An 18,203-nucleotide genomic window follows, 5' to 3' on the forward strand; every position below is an offset into this window, starting at 1 on the left:
CACACACACACACACATTCAAGCTTATCCTATTATTCGAAAGGTGTGCCGCATGAGCGGTGAGCTGAGGTAATGTTTGTTGACTTTTAGTCATAAGAGCCTGACACTGTCTAGAGATGTGAGGAGTTGATGCCATTGTATCAGATGACACGCATCCCCTGAGAAGGTCAAAGCCATCAGCATAGTGGTTTATGACATACACATACATACACACACACACACACACACACACTATACTTAACAAACAGAGCCCTGCTAGATTACTGTCTGTTGTTGAGAGACTCATTAATTAGCTCTGTTTGTCTTTGATTAATTTCAGACAGCACAATGTACATCTGGTTTAGAGCCAACCACCAGCTCTCATGGAGTTAGGAGTGCTGCTGGTACTAACGTTGTTAGTGTGTGTGTGTGTGTGTGTGTGTGTGTGTGTGTGTGTGTGTGTGTGTGTGTGTGTGTGTGTGAGAGAGAGTCAACTATTAAAGACTCCACTGTATTCTCCAATTACATTGAATGAACTATAGGACACAATACAAACCCTTCTTAAACTCTTTAACATCATCCTCAGCTCTGGCATCTTCCCCAATATTTGGAACCAAGTACTGATCACCCCAATCCACAAAAGTGGAGACAAATTTGATCCCAATAACTACCGGGGGATATGCGTCAACAGCAACCTTAGGAAAATCCTCTGCATTATCATTAACAGCAGACTCATACATTTTCTCAGCGAAAACAATGTACTGAGCAAATGTCAAATTGGCTTTTTACCAAATTACCGTACGACAGACCACGTATTCACCCTGCACACCCTAATTGACAAACAAACCAAAACAAAGGCAAAGTCTTCTCATGCTTTGTTGATTTAAAAAAGCTTTCGACTCAATTTGACCACTGTGACTGACCCAAAATTAAGGAAATCTTTGACTATGTTCAGACTCAGTGAGCATAGCCTTGCTTGGCCGCCGAAGGCAGACCCAGCTCTCAAGAGAAGACAGGCTATGTGCACACTGCCCTACAAAATTAGGTGGAAACAGCTGCACTTCCTAACCTCCTGCCAAATGTATGACCATATTAGAGACACATATTTCCCTCAGATTACACAAACCCACAAAGAATTCGAAAACATATCCAATTTTGGGTAGAATATCAGTGTGCAGTCACAGCAGCGAGATTTGTGACCTGTTGCCACAAGAAAAGGGCAACCAGTGAAGAACAATACCATTGTAAATACAACCTATGTTTATTCCCTTTGCTACTTTAATTACAACACTGTATATAGACATAAATGACATTTGAAATGTCTTTATTCTTTTGGAACTTTTGTGAGTGTAATGTTTACTGTACATTTTTTATTGTTTATTTCACTTTTGTTTATTATCTATTTCACTTAATTTGGCAATGTATGCATATGTTTCCCATGCCAATAAAGCCCCTTAAATATATCAGAGAGAGAGAGAAAGAGAGGTGGGTTAAGACTGTGCTATAATGACCTTATGCGTACTGTACTATAGTGTCATTTACATCTCCTTTCTGGCAGTTCGCCGTTCATCAGAAGAACATGTTATTTTTGCCTTCCCCAGGATAATTTATTTAGTGTAGATGAGAGAGTGAATAATTCAGAGGGTTTCCAATAACATTGAAGAGAGCCTGTTTTCATCCACTGCAGGCCTCTGTCTATACACAAACACACAGACACACACACCCCTCCCTGTGCCTTTCTGATAAGTCCATTGTGAATTCTGATAGCTTGTGAAACAGGAGTAGAGCAGAGCTCAGACTTGGTACCAAGCCACCAGAGACTGTAGATACATTACCACCACAGTACCATGAGAGAAGGTTAGCTAGTTTTCCTCATTCAGGTTCTGTAGCCACTAGGTAGTGTCTGTTTGTGTGTGTAAGTTAAGGACAGTCTGCATCATAGTTTGACCGTTGTTCAGGCTCAAAGTATGGAGAACTTCTGGGATTCCCTGGTAGACCGTCTGCATGAAAACCATGGAAACCAGGTTTGTTTGGAGTGAACATTAGTGTAGTTTTGATGGATTTATACCAAACATTCCTCCGATGTTGTTTGGTGTTGGACATGGACTTATTTTTCTATGGACTGTGGATTCGGGCCAGTTTTCATTGTGGAAGTTGTTTTCCCTTCAATTTCTCTAAATGTCTAAAATGTATGACAGTTGCGCTGTATGAATGAAACATCACTGAAGATTGTTGAAGAATATTTATGAGTCAACCTAGGTGTGTTTTCTGTGCAGAGAAGTAGCTACTGGAACTATGGGCATTGGGCAATGGAGCATCGATGGATAGGAGCGCCCACATAGATAGAAAATCAATAGACAGGCCATAGATTAGTTCTATATTCATTTCTATGGAATGATAAGCTTCAATTCATCGAGCGTTCCAAATAGTGCATCCAATATGGCCGCCGATGTACATACTCCCGGTGGTCATTGCTTTGAACTGGAATATCCATTCTGCTAATTGCATTTCTACGAGCTTCCAGGGACTAGATAATGATGTGTGGAAGAACTTTACTGGCCTTCACAGAACCCTGACCTCAACCCCATCGAACACCTTTAGGATAAATTGGAACGCCAACTGCTAGCCAGGCTTAATCACCCAGCATCAGTGCCCGACCTCACTAATGCTCTTGTGGCTGAATGGAAGCAAGACCTCGCAGCAATGTTCCAACATCTAAACTCAGCAAAAAAAGAAACGTCCTCACTGTCAACTGTGTTTATTTTCAACAAACTTAACATGTGTAAATATTTGTATGAACATAACAAGCTTCAACAACTGAGACATAAACTGTACAAGTTCCACAGACATGCGACTAACAGAAATGGAATAATGTGTCCCTGAACAAAGGGGGGGTCAAAATCAAAAGCAACAGTCAGTATCTGGTGTGGCCACCAGCTGCATTAAGTACTGCAGTGTATCTCCTACTCATGGACTGCACCAGATTTTCCAGTTCTTGCTGTGAGATGTTACCCCACTTTTCCACCAAGGCACCTGCAAGTTCCCGGACATTTCTCGGGGAATGGACCTAGTCCTCACTCTCCGATCCAACAGGCCCCAGACGTGCTTAATGGGATTGAGATCTGGGCTCTTTGCTGGCCATGGCAGAACACCGACATTCCTGTCTTGCAGGATATCACACACAGAATGAGCAGTATGGCTGGTGGCATTGTCATGCTGGAGGGTGATGTCAGGATGAGCCTGCAGGAAGGGTACCCCATGAGGGAGGAGGATGTCTTCCCTGTAATGCACAGCGTTGAGATTGCCTGCAATGACAACAAGCTCAGTCCGATGATGCTGTGACACATCGCCCCAGACAATGACGGACCCTCCACCTCCAAATCGATCCCGCTCCAGAGTACAGGCCTCGGTGTTACGTTCATTCCTTCGACGATAAACGCGAATCCGACCATCACCCCTGGTGAGACAAAACCGCAACTGGTCAGTGAAGAGCACTTTTTGCCTGTCCTGTCTGGTCCAGCGATGGTGGGTTTGTGCCCATAGGTGACGTTGTTGCCGGTGATGTCTGGTGAGGACTACAAGCCCTCAGTCCAGCCTCTCTCAGCCTATTGCGGACAGTCTAAGCACTGATGAAGGAATTGTGCATTCCTGGTGCAACTCAGGCAGTTGTTGTTGCCATCCGGTGCCTGTCCCGCAGGTGTGATGTTCGGATGTACCTATCCTGTGCAGGTGTTGTTACACGTGGTGTGCCACTGCGAGGATGATCAGCTATCCGTCCCTTCTCCCTGTAGCGCTGTCTTAGGCGTCTCACAGTACGGACATTGCAATTTATTGCCCTGGCCACATCTGAGTCCTCATGCCTCCTTGCATCATGCCTAAGGCACGCTCACAAAGATGAGCAGGGACCCTGGGCATCTTTCTGTTGGTGTTTTTCAGAGTCAGTAGAAAGGCCTCTTTAGTGTCCTAAGTTTTCATAACTGTGACCTTAATTGCCTACCATCTGTAAGCTGTTAGTGTCTTAACGACCGTTCCACAGGTGCATGTTCATTAATTGTTTATGGTTCATTAAACAAGCATGGGAAACAGTGTTTAAACCCTTTACAATGAAGATCTGTGAAGTTATTTTGGATTTTTACTGATTATCTTTGAAAGACAGGGTCCTAAAAAAGGGAAGTTAATTTTTTTGCTGAGTTTAGTTGAAAGCGTTCCCAGAAGAGTGGAGACTGTTATAGCAGCAAAGATGGACCAGCTCCATATTCATTTCTATGATTTTGGAATGAGATGTAGTGTGTTTATATAATATATCTTATTCTGCTCTTTTCCCCTCTGGTTTCCCTTCCCTTTCTTTTTTTTCCCTCTCTGTCTCATTCTTCATATCGCCTCCTTTTCCCATTTCAATCACTCTCTCTCATTACCGCTCTATCTCTCTCTCTCCCCTTCTTCTTCTCCTTCTCCTCCTTCTTCTCCTCCTCCGTATCCCCAACTCTCTCTATCCCTCTCTCCCCGCTCTCTATCCCCCCTCTCACTGTCGCTCTCTTTCATTCATATTCAGATTGCTTTATTGGCATGAAATACAATTTGTAGATATTGCCAAAGCAGTATAGCGGTACAGCATTTCAGTAAATACAGTACAATGCAATGAGGATAATGAATTACAGTTCATTACAATAATAATAATACATATAATTATAATAATACACTTGAGAACCGCACTCGACAAGAAGTTTGCCCATCACTTCCACTCATTGGGGAGTGAGTCAAATGCTATAAATTAAGAGGACTCAATGTATTTTGAAAGCAGAGTTTTTGAGGATTATAATAATACCCATTTGATGTCTATGGTGGCAAAATTGCAAGATTATGTTATAATGCTTTTATTGCATCAAATGGTTGTTTTATTCAACAGAATAGAGTATTCTGTTAACTATTGTGTGTGTGTGTGTCCTACTGAGGATGGGCCTCTGGGAGATAACACTGACAGGAGATTTACGATGTCTTTTGGGTGATAAAACCTAAAGAGCATTCCAGAGCATGAGTTAATGTTTCTGTTCTATACCGTACCACGGAGAGATGGTTCCAGTTTGGAGTCGGAGGGCCAGACACTGGTATATACAATGAAAACTGTCGACACAGCAGATACTGTCTGCTATGTATTATAGGTATCTTTCATACACATCTTAACCTTGTGACCCATTCTATATATCTGTTGTTCGTCATGTAGGTTGAAAGGGGTGTATCTTGGCTATAAAAGACCTTTGTACTTTTATCTTGGCACTCTCAACGGATCATCAGAAACGGTTATTCATCACCAAGCCATTGCTATTGCAAAGCTCTCACTGTTAAAGATTTAGTTTTAAGTATAACTCTGGCTTGTGTGATAAGTTTGTCTCTCCTCATTTGATAGTAAAGAAATGAACCACCACATGTCATACAAGCAAGCCAAACGCCCGTCCAAATGTGCACTTCACATTTCTATATCATAAAACTCATGTCATATACTGTGTCAATGCTTTTTTAGCACTATGTTTGATATACAGTTACAAGATGACATGGCGTCATACCCTGGCTTGTTCTGAACAGAATGAACAAATGTTTGTCTATTGTGAAGAAAATGTGCCGCAGAACACGCACCTGAATGCACTAATGAATCATTTCTCTGCGTATCAAAATGACGATTTGTTTCTCTGAATTACCTTGTGAAAGCCTACTGTAAGATCTGTAAGATCATGTAAGACACTGTAAGATCATGTTTTATAACTTAGCTAGTCATGTTGGCAATAGAAGAGAACAAGCTTTCAAAGGATGCCCACCTGATCCAGATTGCAATTTATAATGAGGCGTTTTTATGGATTGCGTAAACAACAACAATAATTCTGTGATGGCGGAGATGCAGGGTTGTGTTCCAAACAACACAACTACAAGTGTGCTTGCTCTAGTTTCTCAACGGCACAGCTAGGGAAAAAAACACCTTATATTTGAAGATTCTTCTTTGAGTCATAAAAGTGCAATGAAATGACTTAGGGAACTGTGCAAACTTTGGAGAGGAGTGTGGCCACTTGGAGACACCAGTTAGTCCTCTCACTCAAACCCTTGTAATTGTTTTGTCTTAGGTTGCACCTACAGTACCCCACATTTACCACAAATATAGTAAAAAGTACAGTAAACGTAAAATGCACATTAAATCAATAGTGTAATGTTTGGATTCAGTCTTGTGTCAGATGAACTGTTGTGCCTGTAACTTTGGTCTAATAATTTTCCCATAATCTCCAAACTGTTTCAATTGCTTCCATGCTTGTGCATGCATATGCTTTTCATATTTCTTCTGTAAGAAACATTTCAATTTAGCCCTATCTATATAGGCCAATTCCCACGAGTGTAAAGGGTTAAGCCAGTCTCTGGCTGTCAATATCCCAGAGCTGTTTTACACGGCTATCCAGCCATGTCTTGTATATACATTTTGATTTAGCTGTGAAGCTTTGCGTAGCGTTGGTGACGTCAAAGGCATGTGCTGTAGTTTTATTTTTTACATGTAAGCACATCGTTAGCTTTTTACTTTTTTCGATTACATAAATGCTTTAAAATTCTCAAAAAGTGATGTTAACTGATTAAGATTATTTCATAGAAAAAAACGTATATAAAATCTCCTAATCCTGTGTTTACCACAGACCTTATTTTCTGCATTTATCCAAAAACCCTCCAAAAACCCAATTAATTTCTTCATAGGCTTTGCCCAACGAGCCATGGCGGAGTTTGCCTCTGTAAAATTGTCTACAAAAGACGCCATTACAATTGCTCTCAATGGAGTGGGGTTTAATTCGTCTGCTAAATGACTAAATATCAATGTAATTTGTCGCTTTTTTATATGGGGGTTTTGAACCCTTGGTTCCAAGTACCAGGGAAGCAGCCACTCTCCAAAACCAGGTTGAATAGTTTTAATTAGGCATTCTGTACATTTGCATAAATGTGTTTTTGTGGCAGCTATCAAAGCCAAATGTAAGTCAGGGAGGTTTGGGCTATATGTACTCGAAAGGAAATCATTCATACAGGTTGTCCAAATACTGTATATGTTTATTACCCTCAGGTTCAGAATTTGTTCTAGCATTAAAATCCCCACTCGAAAGCACATTTCCCTCAGCTTGGAACTGGTTGGTTTCTCTTTGAAATTATCATAAAACTGAATTTGAGTGAGAACCATAGACTGCACATACAGTATATGTAAATGATTGTTACTAATGATCGTGCTTTTGTTGAGTTTGAACCAAATGTGGGTGTTACTCTTATTGATTTGGTTCAGTGAAAGGTCTTGTATAAGTCTTGTATACCATATGATCAATCCTTCCAAGGCCCTGCTCTGTTTTATGTTTTTATGTTTGAATGATGGAAGTAAAATTAGCTCTTTCTCTCTTTCTCTTTCTCTCTTCTCTCTTCTCTCTTCTCTCTTTTCCTCGCTCTCTCTGTAGTCTCCAGGTTCAGACTCTCAAGCCTCTCCTCAGGGGGCGGAGTCTTCAATCCGGACACCCATGCTTGAAGGGAGTGAAAGCTTCGAGTCTCCACCGCTTTCCACTAAAGAGGTGTTTTTGTGTGCATGTATATGTCCATGTTATGATACTTACCAGGCATTGTGACAAATCAAAATGACACTGCATATAGGTCCGTTGCGGTGACCATATTACCGCAACACCGGCAGTCATGTGTCATGAACGTAGTCAAATTCCACGTAAACGTTGAGGTAATCTCCTATTATGCACTCTGGACATGCTTTGGTAGTACCCAAATCACTAACGACCATTAGGTCACTAATGGTCTGGCACTCAGAGCTCTATTGTCCCTCTAACCACTCTGACATCAATGGAAATGCATTCGAAAATCACTTCAAACACTTTATTTTTTATTTTTTATTTAACCTTTATTTAACTAGGCAAGTCAGTGAAGAACAAATTCTTATTTACAATGACGGCCTAGGAACAGTGGGTTAACTGCCTTGTTCAGGGGCAGAATGACAGATTTTTACCATGTCAACTTACAATCAAAATAATATCATGCTTTTAAAACCCACCATTAGGTAAAACATTTTGACCTCACTGTGATGATCAATTTGAAGAAAGAAGTTCAAAAACTGAGTGGAAAACATGGTCGTTGTGGATGTTGTTTCAGAGCCAAGCACAACGAAATGTGTAGAACAACCAAATGCATATTAGAGCTTATGCATACGCATATGTCTAAATGCAGTTGAAGTCGGAAGTTTACATACACTTAGGTTGGAGTCATTAAAACTCATTTTTCAACCACTCCACAAATTTCTTGTTAACAAACTATAGTTTTGGCAAGTCGGTTAGGACATCTACTTTGTGCATGACACAAGTCATTTTTCCAACAATTGTTTACAGACATATTATTTCACTTCTAATTCACTGTATCACAATTCCAGTGGGTCAGAAGTTTACATACACTAAGTTGGCTGTGCCTTTAAACAACTTGGAAAATTCCAGAAAATTATGTCATGGCTTTAGAAGCTTCTGATAGGCTAATTGACATCATTTGAGCCAATTGGAGGTGTACCTGTGGATGTATTTCCAGGCTTACCTTCAAACTCAGTGCCTCTTTCCTTGACATCATGGCAAAATCTAAAGAAATCAGCCAAGACCTCAGAAAAATAATTGTAGACCTCCACAAGTCTGGTTCATCCTTGGGAGCAATTTTCAAACGCCTGAAGGTTCCACGTTCATCTGTACAAACAACAGTACGCAAGTAAAAACACCATGGGACTACGCAGCCGTCATACCGCTCAGGAAGGAGACGCGTTCTGTCTCCTAGAGATGAACGTACTTTGGTGCAAAAAGTTCAAATCAATCCCAGAACAACAGCAAAGGACCTTGTGGAGATGCTGGAGGAAACAGGTACAAAAGTATCTATATCCACAGTAAAACAAGTCCTTATTCGACATAACCTGATAGGCCGCTCAGCAAGGAAGAAGCCGCTGCTCCAAAACCGCCATAAAAAAGCCAGACTACGGTTTGCAACTGCACATGGGGACAAAGATTGTACTTTTTGGAGAAATGTCCTATGGTCTGATGAAACAAAAATAGAACTGTTTGGCCATAATGACCATCGTTATGTTTGGAGGAAAAAGGGGGATGCTTGCAAGCTGAAGAACACCATCCCAACCGTGAAGCACGGGGGTGGCAGCATCATGTTGTGGGGGTGCTTTGCTGTAGGAGGGACTGGTGCATTTCAGAAAATAGATGGCATCATGAGAAGGAAATTATGTGGATATTTTGAAGCAACATCTCAAGACATCAGTCGGGAAGTTAAAGCTTGGTCGCAAATGGGTCTTCCAAATGGACAATGACCCCAAGCATACTTCCAAAGTTGTGGCAAAATGGCTTCAGGACAACAAAGTCAAGGTATTGGAGTGGCCATCACAAAACCCTGACCTAAATCCTATAGAAAATGTGTGGGCAGAACTGAAAAAGCGTGTGCGAGCAAGAAGGCCTATAAACCTGACTCAGTTACACCAGCTCTGTCAGGAGGAATGGGCCAAAATTCACCCAACTTATTGTGGGAAGCGTGTGGAAGGCTACCCGAAACGTTTAACCCAAGTTAAACAATTTAAAGGCAATGCTACCAAATACTAATTGAGTGTATGTAAACTTCTGACCCACTGGGAATGTGATGAAAGAAATAAAAGCTGAAATAAATCACTCTACTATTATTCTGACATTTCACATTCTTAAAATAAAGTGGTGATCCTAACTGACCTAAGACAGGGAATTTTTACTATGATTAAATGACAGGAATTGTGAAAAACTGAGTTTAAATGTATTTGGCTAAGGTGTATGTAAACTTCCGACTTCAACTGTATGAGCCCAAGTCCCACCCAAAAAAACGGAATTAAAATAATGATTGTGCTTTTATACAATACATATCCTAATAGTCTACCACATATTAGCATGGCAAAAAAAGGTTTCGGCACATAAGTGGTCTAGCCTATACTCCGAAATTAAACACATTCTAGTATTCACCTTAGAATGTGGACTGTATTATTATGCATACTTGATGGACTGGTTGGCTTAATTGAGGACAGACGTTCCGCTAGCAGAACGCCTTGCCTACATCCAATGGAACAGCAGGGCGCGAAATACAAAAATCTAATAATTTCAATTTCTCAAACATACAACTATTTTACACCATTTTAAAGATACACTTCTCCTTAATTTAACCACATTGTCCGATTTCAAAAAGGCTTTACAGCGAAAGCAAAACATTAGATTGTTAGGACAGTACATAGACAAACAATAACCACACAGCCATTTTCCAAGCAAGGAGATGTGTCACAGAAACCCAAAATACTGCTAAGAGGAAGCACTAACCTTTGACGATCTTCATCAGATGACACTCCTAGGACATCATGTTACACAATGTATGTTTTGTTCGATGAAGTTCATATTTAGATCCAAAAAGAGCATTTTACATTGGCGCCTGATGTTCAGAAAATGTATTCCCACCAAAACCTCCGGTGAATGAGCACATCAATTTACAAAAATACTCATAAACGTTGACAAAATATATAACAATTATTTAAATAATTATAGATACACTACTCCTTGATGCAACCGCTGTGTCAGATTTTAAAATGGCTTTACGGAGAAAGCACATTGTTCAATATTCTGAGTTCATAGCTCAACCATCAATGCAAGCTATACAGCTACCCGCCAAGTTCTGGCATCAACAAAACTCTGAATTAGTGTTATAAATCATTCCTTACCTTTGCTGATCTTCAGCGGAATGCACTCCAAGGACTCCTACTTCCACAAGAAATGCTATTTTTGTTCGAAATACTCCATATTTATGTACAAATACCTTCGTTTTGTTTGTGCGTTCAGATTACTATCCAAAGGCATAATGCGCGAGCGTAAATTGAGACAAGAAAAGTCAAAATGTTCCATTACTGTTCGTAGAAACATGTCAAACGTTGTTCACAAACAATCTTTAGGGTATTTTTAATGTAAAAATGCGATAATATTCCAACCGGACAATAGCGTATTCATTCCAGAAGAAAAAGAAGGAACTGTGCGCTCGCGGGCTCACGCATAACCAAGCCCTTTGTCCATAGGCAGTCCACTCATTGACTGAGCTACTATTCTCTGCCCAGTAACAGGAGAAGGAGGAAACAAGTTTCTAAAGGCTGTTGACAGCCAATGGAAGCCTTAGGAAGTGCAACGTGACCCCACAGACACTGTAGTTTCGATAGGGATTCAAAAGAAGAACTACAATTCTCAGATTTCCCACTTCCTGGTTAGATTTTTCTCAGGTTTTTGCCTGCCATATGAGTTCTGTTATACTCACAGACATCATTCAAACAGTTTTAGAAACTTCAGTGTTTTCTATCCAAATCTACTAAGAGTAGTAGGCAGTTTAATTTGGGTACGTTTATCCGGCCGTGAAAATACTGCCCCCTATCCTCAACAGGTGAAATTACTCTCAAAACGTTCTATCCGTGAGTATGGGAGAGAACGTATAGGCCTAGGTGATGCTGTTTGTTGTGCAGGGTGGCTTACAAAGTCAACCTACAATTATGGTGAATTTGTATTTGATTTTGAAAACACTGGATAGCTGCAGGAACATGGTTGGCGAGCCCATGGCATACAGAGGTTGGGCGGAATATCACCTGTCGCGCAGTGAGAGGCTGCATGCTCCTCAATCAGTGGTTGATGCGTGAAGTTTAAATTATTTTTCTTATAAACCCAGACATTTATATATGCAATCCTGTGTGAAAGCAGGGTTTTGGTGGTTGCCACTAAAAAGAAGAGGATCCTAGCTGCTCCTATATTTATTTCTCAGCTGCTTTGCTATAAAGCCGGAGTAGACTACACGGCATGATTTAATTGGGGGAAAGGGGCCTCCATTCGCTATTCGAGTGCATACGGATGACATGTATTTTTCCCCTGCCCCTGTTCCTACCCATTTCATAATGGGCCATTCTAAACAAATTTAAGATAATATTAAATTGAGAATAGTCTAATGTGTGAAAATATAATCACTTGATGAGAGAACCGGGTGTGTAGCCAGAGGCAAAGAACAGAGCGCAAGCTTTTTTTGTGACTTTTTCAAATAGTCAATAGCCTATAGCTGCATCATGTTTTGATTTCTAAGACATTCTGAGGTTTGTGTCATTCAAAACTAAATGTACCAAATAATTCTAAATCTACCATATAGGATCTGTTTCAATTGATAACTTTTACGCTCAACATAGCCACTTCATTTGTGCACTCACTCCGGAAGGGGAAAACATCCTTTCTATTTTTTTCAGCTAACTTCAATTATATTATTCTTACAATAATATAATATCATGGCACAGGACTGATTCGATATCTGATTCCATATTTGCTAAATGAACAAGCCTACGAGCATGGCGCATAGCCAGATAACATACAGTCGGCCGACTCACATTCGGTTCTTTTGAAATACATTTTCTTCATATAATGTTTCTTTAGTCCTGTCTAAAATAAATAATGGATTTATTGTGATTGTGTATATTAAATGGATTTATTCGACTTTTTAAAATGTAGATGTTCCAAAGGCGCACATCAGCTGCTTGCATGCATAGAGGCCTGAAGATTGTAAACATGTTTATGTTAATTAACGGGTAATTACCGTGAGACTGGCAGTCATTTGCATGACAATAACCGGCTAACAAAATGTTATGACCGCCACAGCCCAATGTGTCAACCAACGTGTGTCTGTCTTTCACCAGTGTTATGATAGTGCTATGACAGTGTTATAATGACCATGCCTGTGTGACCGGTCAGTAACGTGTTATCTGTCTCTCCTCTACACCTACAGTCCAGGAGAAGCCTGGCCTCCTTTCCTACCTATGTAGAAGGTAAGACCTGCTCCTTTGACTTGCTCCTGGTCTTTACGTCCCTCTCTGCTTTACTTCAGTGGGCCTCATTTGGCCAGTGCAGAATATATTTGAGAAGTGGTTCTCTCTAGTAAATGCTTGGGTGATTTAGCTCTGTGGGCGTATGCTGATGTGCAGGCCTACATTTAGTACCAGATCAGCATTTTTAAATGTCATGGAGTGCTGAATGGGAGGTAAGGAAAATTAGAGACAGAGAAAGGGCCCCTAGTGCACCCGTCAAACGCTTCAGTACGGTCTTTCACATACACATCTCTCTATCTATCTCTCTATCTCTCTCTCTATCTCTCTCTATCTCTCTATCTACCATCTATCTATCTATCTATCTATCTATCTATCTATCTATCTATCTATCTATCTATCTATCAAACAGACCCACCCACACTCTTTCTCCTTCCCTCATGCATTCTGTGTGTTTTAGCTCAGTAGGAGCATTGTGTCTCTAGTTTCTCTAGCTCTGTGTGAAGCACAAGGACATTCCGGTGACACACACACTCTCTCTCACTACGATGTCCCAATCAATCCAGCTGTTCTGATTTCTGCATCTTTAGAGTTGAAGCCTTCACAAACATGTTAAGATTCAAACCGTATATATATTCCATGGCAAATCATGGTATTTTAATCTTCCTACTCTTCTGCCCCCAGTCCCAGGTCCATGTGACCCAGAGGACCTGATCGATGGGATCATCTTTGCTGCTAACTACCTGGGCTCCACCCAGTTGCTGTCTGACAAGACCCCCTCCAAGAACGTCCGCATGATGCAGGCCCAGGAGGCTGTCAGCCGCATCAAGGTGAGGAGAGAGACTAATTAGATTTTTTTTTCTTTGCTCGCAATGATGTGGTTGAACATGCTGGGTTGACCCTAGTAGACAGTACAAATTATTTTCTTACAGAGGAACTTCTGGATAGATCCCATTTTAGTCATTTAGCAGATGCTCTTGTCCAGAGCAATTAGGATTTAAGTACCTTGCTCAAGGGCACATCCACAGATTTTTCACCTAGACAGCATGGGGATTTGAACCAGCGACCTTTCGGTTACTGGCCCAAAGCTCTTAACCCGCTAGGCTACATGCCGCCAAACCTGATTCCAACCTGTCCTTGTACTGTATTATGTTTTCTACTTGGTAATGGATAATATCTAATAACCTGTTTTTAATACTGTCTGATAACACACCGGGCAAAAACTGGTTGCATCAGCGTTGTTTCCACATCATTTCAACAACAACAAAAAATCTATCGGATGACGTTGAATCAACGTGGAAAACTGATTGGATTTGCAAAAAGTCATCAATGTAAGGGACATTTTTTTTCACCCAACTTTTAACCTAAATCCAATGATTGTTGATTTCATGTTGAATTCACATTAGTTGACAACTCAACCAAATGTAAATGAAAACTAAATGTTGAAATGACATCTGTGCCCAGTGGGAACGTACTGCTTTATAACATCTTTATCACAAGTGATCAAATCGATATCTGTTTTGCATAGAAACATGTTCTATGCTTTGTACGAACCTAAGTATGTACAAAGGTTAAGATCTCACATCAGTACATTTATACCTATAACTGTGTCACTTCCATAGAGAATAATAGAGAACTCTAGTGCTCAAATGCTTGTTTTAGCTTGGCCTGTGCTATTGAGGACTTTCCCCATTTTGAAGTAGTCAACTGGGTGGGAAGGAAGGATCACATAATTCCATCTAGGTCATCAGAAGGGATCAGACAATTCATTATACTTGAGTAAACATTCCATAACTGCAGGTGGCAGTAGATTTCCAACCTTGGCTTTATATCTGTTCAAACAACACACTTCAGGTGGCAGTGTGCACCCTTTGAGTTTGTTTAATTGACTACTTCAAAATGGAGATGTCCTCAATCGCACTGCCCATGCACTCACAGATGTCATAATGGGACAGATGCAATGAAGAGTCCTCTATCACTCTCTATGGTTACTTCCCCTCACTCACTTTCTGTCACATGACCTGAGTCTTCCTGACATCTTCCTGGTTTATCAGCCTCCTGGCGCACCTCCAGCCCATAGCCCATACTGTAGTGACTCAGCATTTTACAGCCCGCCTGATCAAAATGCACTGAGCTGTAGCCCATAGCCTCTGTCAGCCCATACATACTGTACACACACCTAGAGTATGTTCTCTGTTACTCCTGTTCTCATCAGACAGAGCCACCATAGCACCTCTGCATGTTCTACTATCTATAGTATCCTTCCTATGTTTCTTCCTTGACTTTTTCCAAATTTTGTTGTCACAGCCTGAATTTAAAATGGATTAATTTCAGATGTTGTGCCAGTAATCTACACACAATATCCCATATTCTCAAAGTGGAAATGTGTTTTTACAAATGTTACAAATTAATGAAAAGTGAAAAGCTGAAATGTCTTGAGTTGACCAGGATCGGTGTGTCGTCCCCCCCCCCGCGGGACGGTTGAGTTAACGTGCACTAATGTGATTAACATGAGGTTGTAAATAAACAAGAACATTTCCAAGGACATAGACATATCTGATATGGGCAGAAAGCTTAAATTCTTGTTAACCTAACTGCACTGTCCAATTTACAGTAGCTATTACAGTGAAATAATACCATGCTATTGTTTGAGGAGAGTGCACAGTTATGAACTTGAAAATGTATCAATAAACCAATTAGGCACATTTGGGCAGACTTGATACAACATTTTGAACAGGAATACAATGGTTCATTGGATCAGTCTAAAATGTTGCACATACACTGCTGCCATCTAGTGGCCAAAAAAAATTGCGCCTAGAGTCCTAAGTCATATATTGGCCTTTCTCTTGCATTTCAAAGATGATGGAACAAAAACATTTTTTCTTTGTATTATCTTTTACTAGATCTCATGTGTTATATTCTCCTACATTAATTTCACATTTCCAAAAACTTCTAAGTGTTTCCTTTCAAATGGTATCAAGAATGTGCATATCCTTGCTTCAGGTACTGAGCTACAGGCAGTTAGCTTTGGTTATGTCATTTTAGGCAGAAAAAAAAGGGTCAGATCCTTAAGAGGTTTCAAACCCCTTTGTTATGGCAAGCCAAAATAAGTTTAGGAGTAAACATGTGCTTAACAAATCACAAAATAAGTTGCATGGACTCACTCTGTGTGCAATAATAGTGGTTAACATGAATTTTGAATGACTACCCCAATTATCTGTAAGGTCCTTCGGCTGAGTAGTGAATTACAAGCACATATTCAACCACAAAGTCCAGGAAGGTTTTCCAATGCCTCGCAAAGATGGGCACCAATTGGTAGAATGGCACCAATTGGTAGAATGGTAAAAAAAAAGAAGCAGACTCTGAATATCCCTTTGAGCATGTTGAAGTTATTAATTACACTTTGGATCAATACACCCAGTCACTACAAAGATACAGTCACCCTTCCTAAATCAGTTGCCAGAGAAGAAGGAAAGAGATCAGGGATTTCACCATGAGGCCAATTGTAATTTTAAGAGAGTTTAATGGCTGTGATAGGAGAAAACTGAGGATGGATCAACAACATTGTAGTTACTCCACAATACTAAACCAAATGACTGAGTGAAAAGAAGGAACCCTTTTCAGAATACAAATATTCCAAAATATGCATCCTGTTTGCAACAAGGCACTAAAGTAATATTGCAAAGAATGTGACAAAGAAATGAACTTCTCTGAGTACCACTCTTCATATTCTCAAGCATGGTGGTGGCTGCATCATGTTATGAGTATGCTTGTCATCGGCAAGGACTAGGGAGTTTTTTAGGAAAAAAATACATGGAATAGAGCTAAGCACAGGCAAAGTCCTAGTGGAAAACCTGGTTCAGTCTGCTTTCAAACAGACACTGGAAAGCAAATTTACCTTTCAGCAGGACAATAACCGAAAACACAAGGCCAAATTTACACTGGAGTTGCTTACCAAGATGACATTGAGTGGCCTAGTTACAGTTTTGACTTAAATTGGCTTGAAAATCTATGGCAAGACTTGAAAATGTCTGTCTAGCAATGATCAACAACCAACTTGACAGAGCTTGAATTTGAAAAATAATGATCGGCAAATATTGTACAATCCAGGTGTGCAAAGCTCTTAGAGACTTACCCAACAAGACTCACAGCTGTAATTACTGCCAAAGGTGTTATCCAACGTGTATTGGGTTGAATACATATCTAATAAAGATATGTTAGTGTTTCAGTTTATATTAATTTTTGATTTTTTTTCTTCCACTTTGATATTGGAGTATTTTGTATAAATCATTGCCAAAAAAATTACAATTCAATCTATTTTAATTTAACTTTGTAACACAACTAAATGTGGAAAAGTCACGGTGGTTGATTACTTTCCTAATGCACTGTACCTATTAGTTTACTATGTATTGTAAAGACACACTCAAGATTCCAATTAAGCCTGATACACTTTCACATTAATTGACCTCATTAAGTGAATTTGACCATAAAAGAATGGTGCAGTTTAATAAAAAAGTATTATGGTGGTAATAACTGTGTCTAATCCTTTTAGTGCACAAGTGAGTCACCTGCTGGCCAAAACATAACACACTGAAGAGTAAAGTAGATATACCATTAGGTACTTTTTTAAAGACTGGTTGACTTCAGACTAGTTGAATCCCAGAAATTAGATGTAAGATATGTTCTAAAATGGAATGTCCCAATGGATGTAATCAATACACACACTGCCACTCAATCCCCTCCCCAGACCCATAGGCCTACTATGCCCATGCTACTTCAGCCCTGCATTACTCTGACCACATACACGCACACACATGCACACGTGCACACACAAACACAGCTGTGTTATTGTGAAATTTCAGGACTTTTTGGAGTGTCAAATTTTTTCACCATTACAAATCCTATTTTCCCTAACCGTTACTTAACCTAACCCTAACCCCAAAACAACTACCGTAATTTCCAGACTATTAAGCGCACCTGAATATAAGCCGCACCGACTGAATTTTAAAAAATATATTATTTTGAACATAAATAAGCCGCACATGTCTATAAGCCGCAGGTGCCTACCGGTACATTGAAACAAATGAACTTTACACAGGCTTTAACGAAACACGGCTTGTAACAAAAAATACAAAATTAGCAGTAAGCTTTAGTTGTCAATTCCTCACACTGCTGTTTCCAACGTCTTATCATCGACTCATTAAGACCAAGCTCCCGTGCAGCAGCTCTATTTCCTTTTCCAACAGCCAGATCAATCGCCTTCAACTTGAAAGCTGCATCATATGCATTTCTCCGTGTCTTTGCCATGATGAGGGTGACAAAATGACTACCGTAATCAGAATGAT

At 40.2% G+C, this 18,203-nt stretch overlaps 1 protein-coding gene across 6 annotated transcripts in view; it reads left to right on the top strand.

Annotated features, from left to right (window-relative positions):
* Nucleotides 1-18,203, top strand: part of LOC115164098 (amyloid-beta A4 precursor protein-binding family A member 1) — a 118,188-nt gene that overhangs the window by 88,173 nt on the left and 11,812 nt on the right. For 5 of the 6 annotated variants that reach the window (XM_029716218.1, XM_029716217.1, XM_029716221.1 and 2 more), the window contains 3 exons: nt 7,439-7,549; nt 12,822-12,861; nt 13,543-13,688. In XM_029716218.1, the coding sequence (XP_029572078.1) occupies nt 7,439-7,549; nt 12,822-12,861; nt 13,543-13,688 (297 nt within the window). The remainder of the gene's footprint in view (nt 1-7,438; nt 7,550-12,821; nt 12,862-13,542; nt 13,689-18,203) is intronic. The other variant, XM_029716222.1, reaches the window with a different exon arrangement.

Source organism: Salmo trutta, chromosome 27 (assembly GCF_901001165.1).
Source record: "Salmo trutta chromosome 27, fSalTru1.1, whole genome shotgun sequence".
Classification (NCBI taxonomy): Eukaryota; Metazoa; Chordata; class Actinopteri; order Salmoniformes; family Salmonidae; genus Salmo; species Salmo trutta.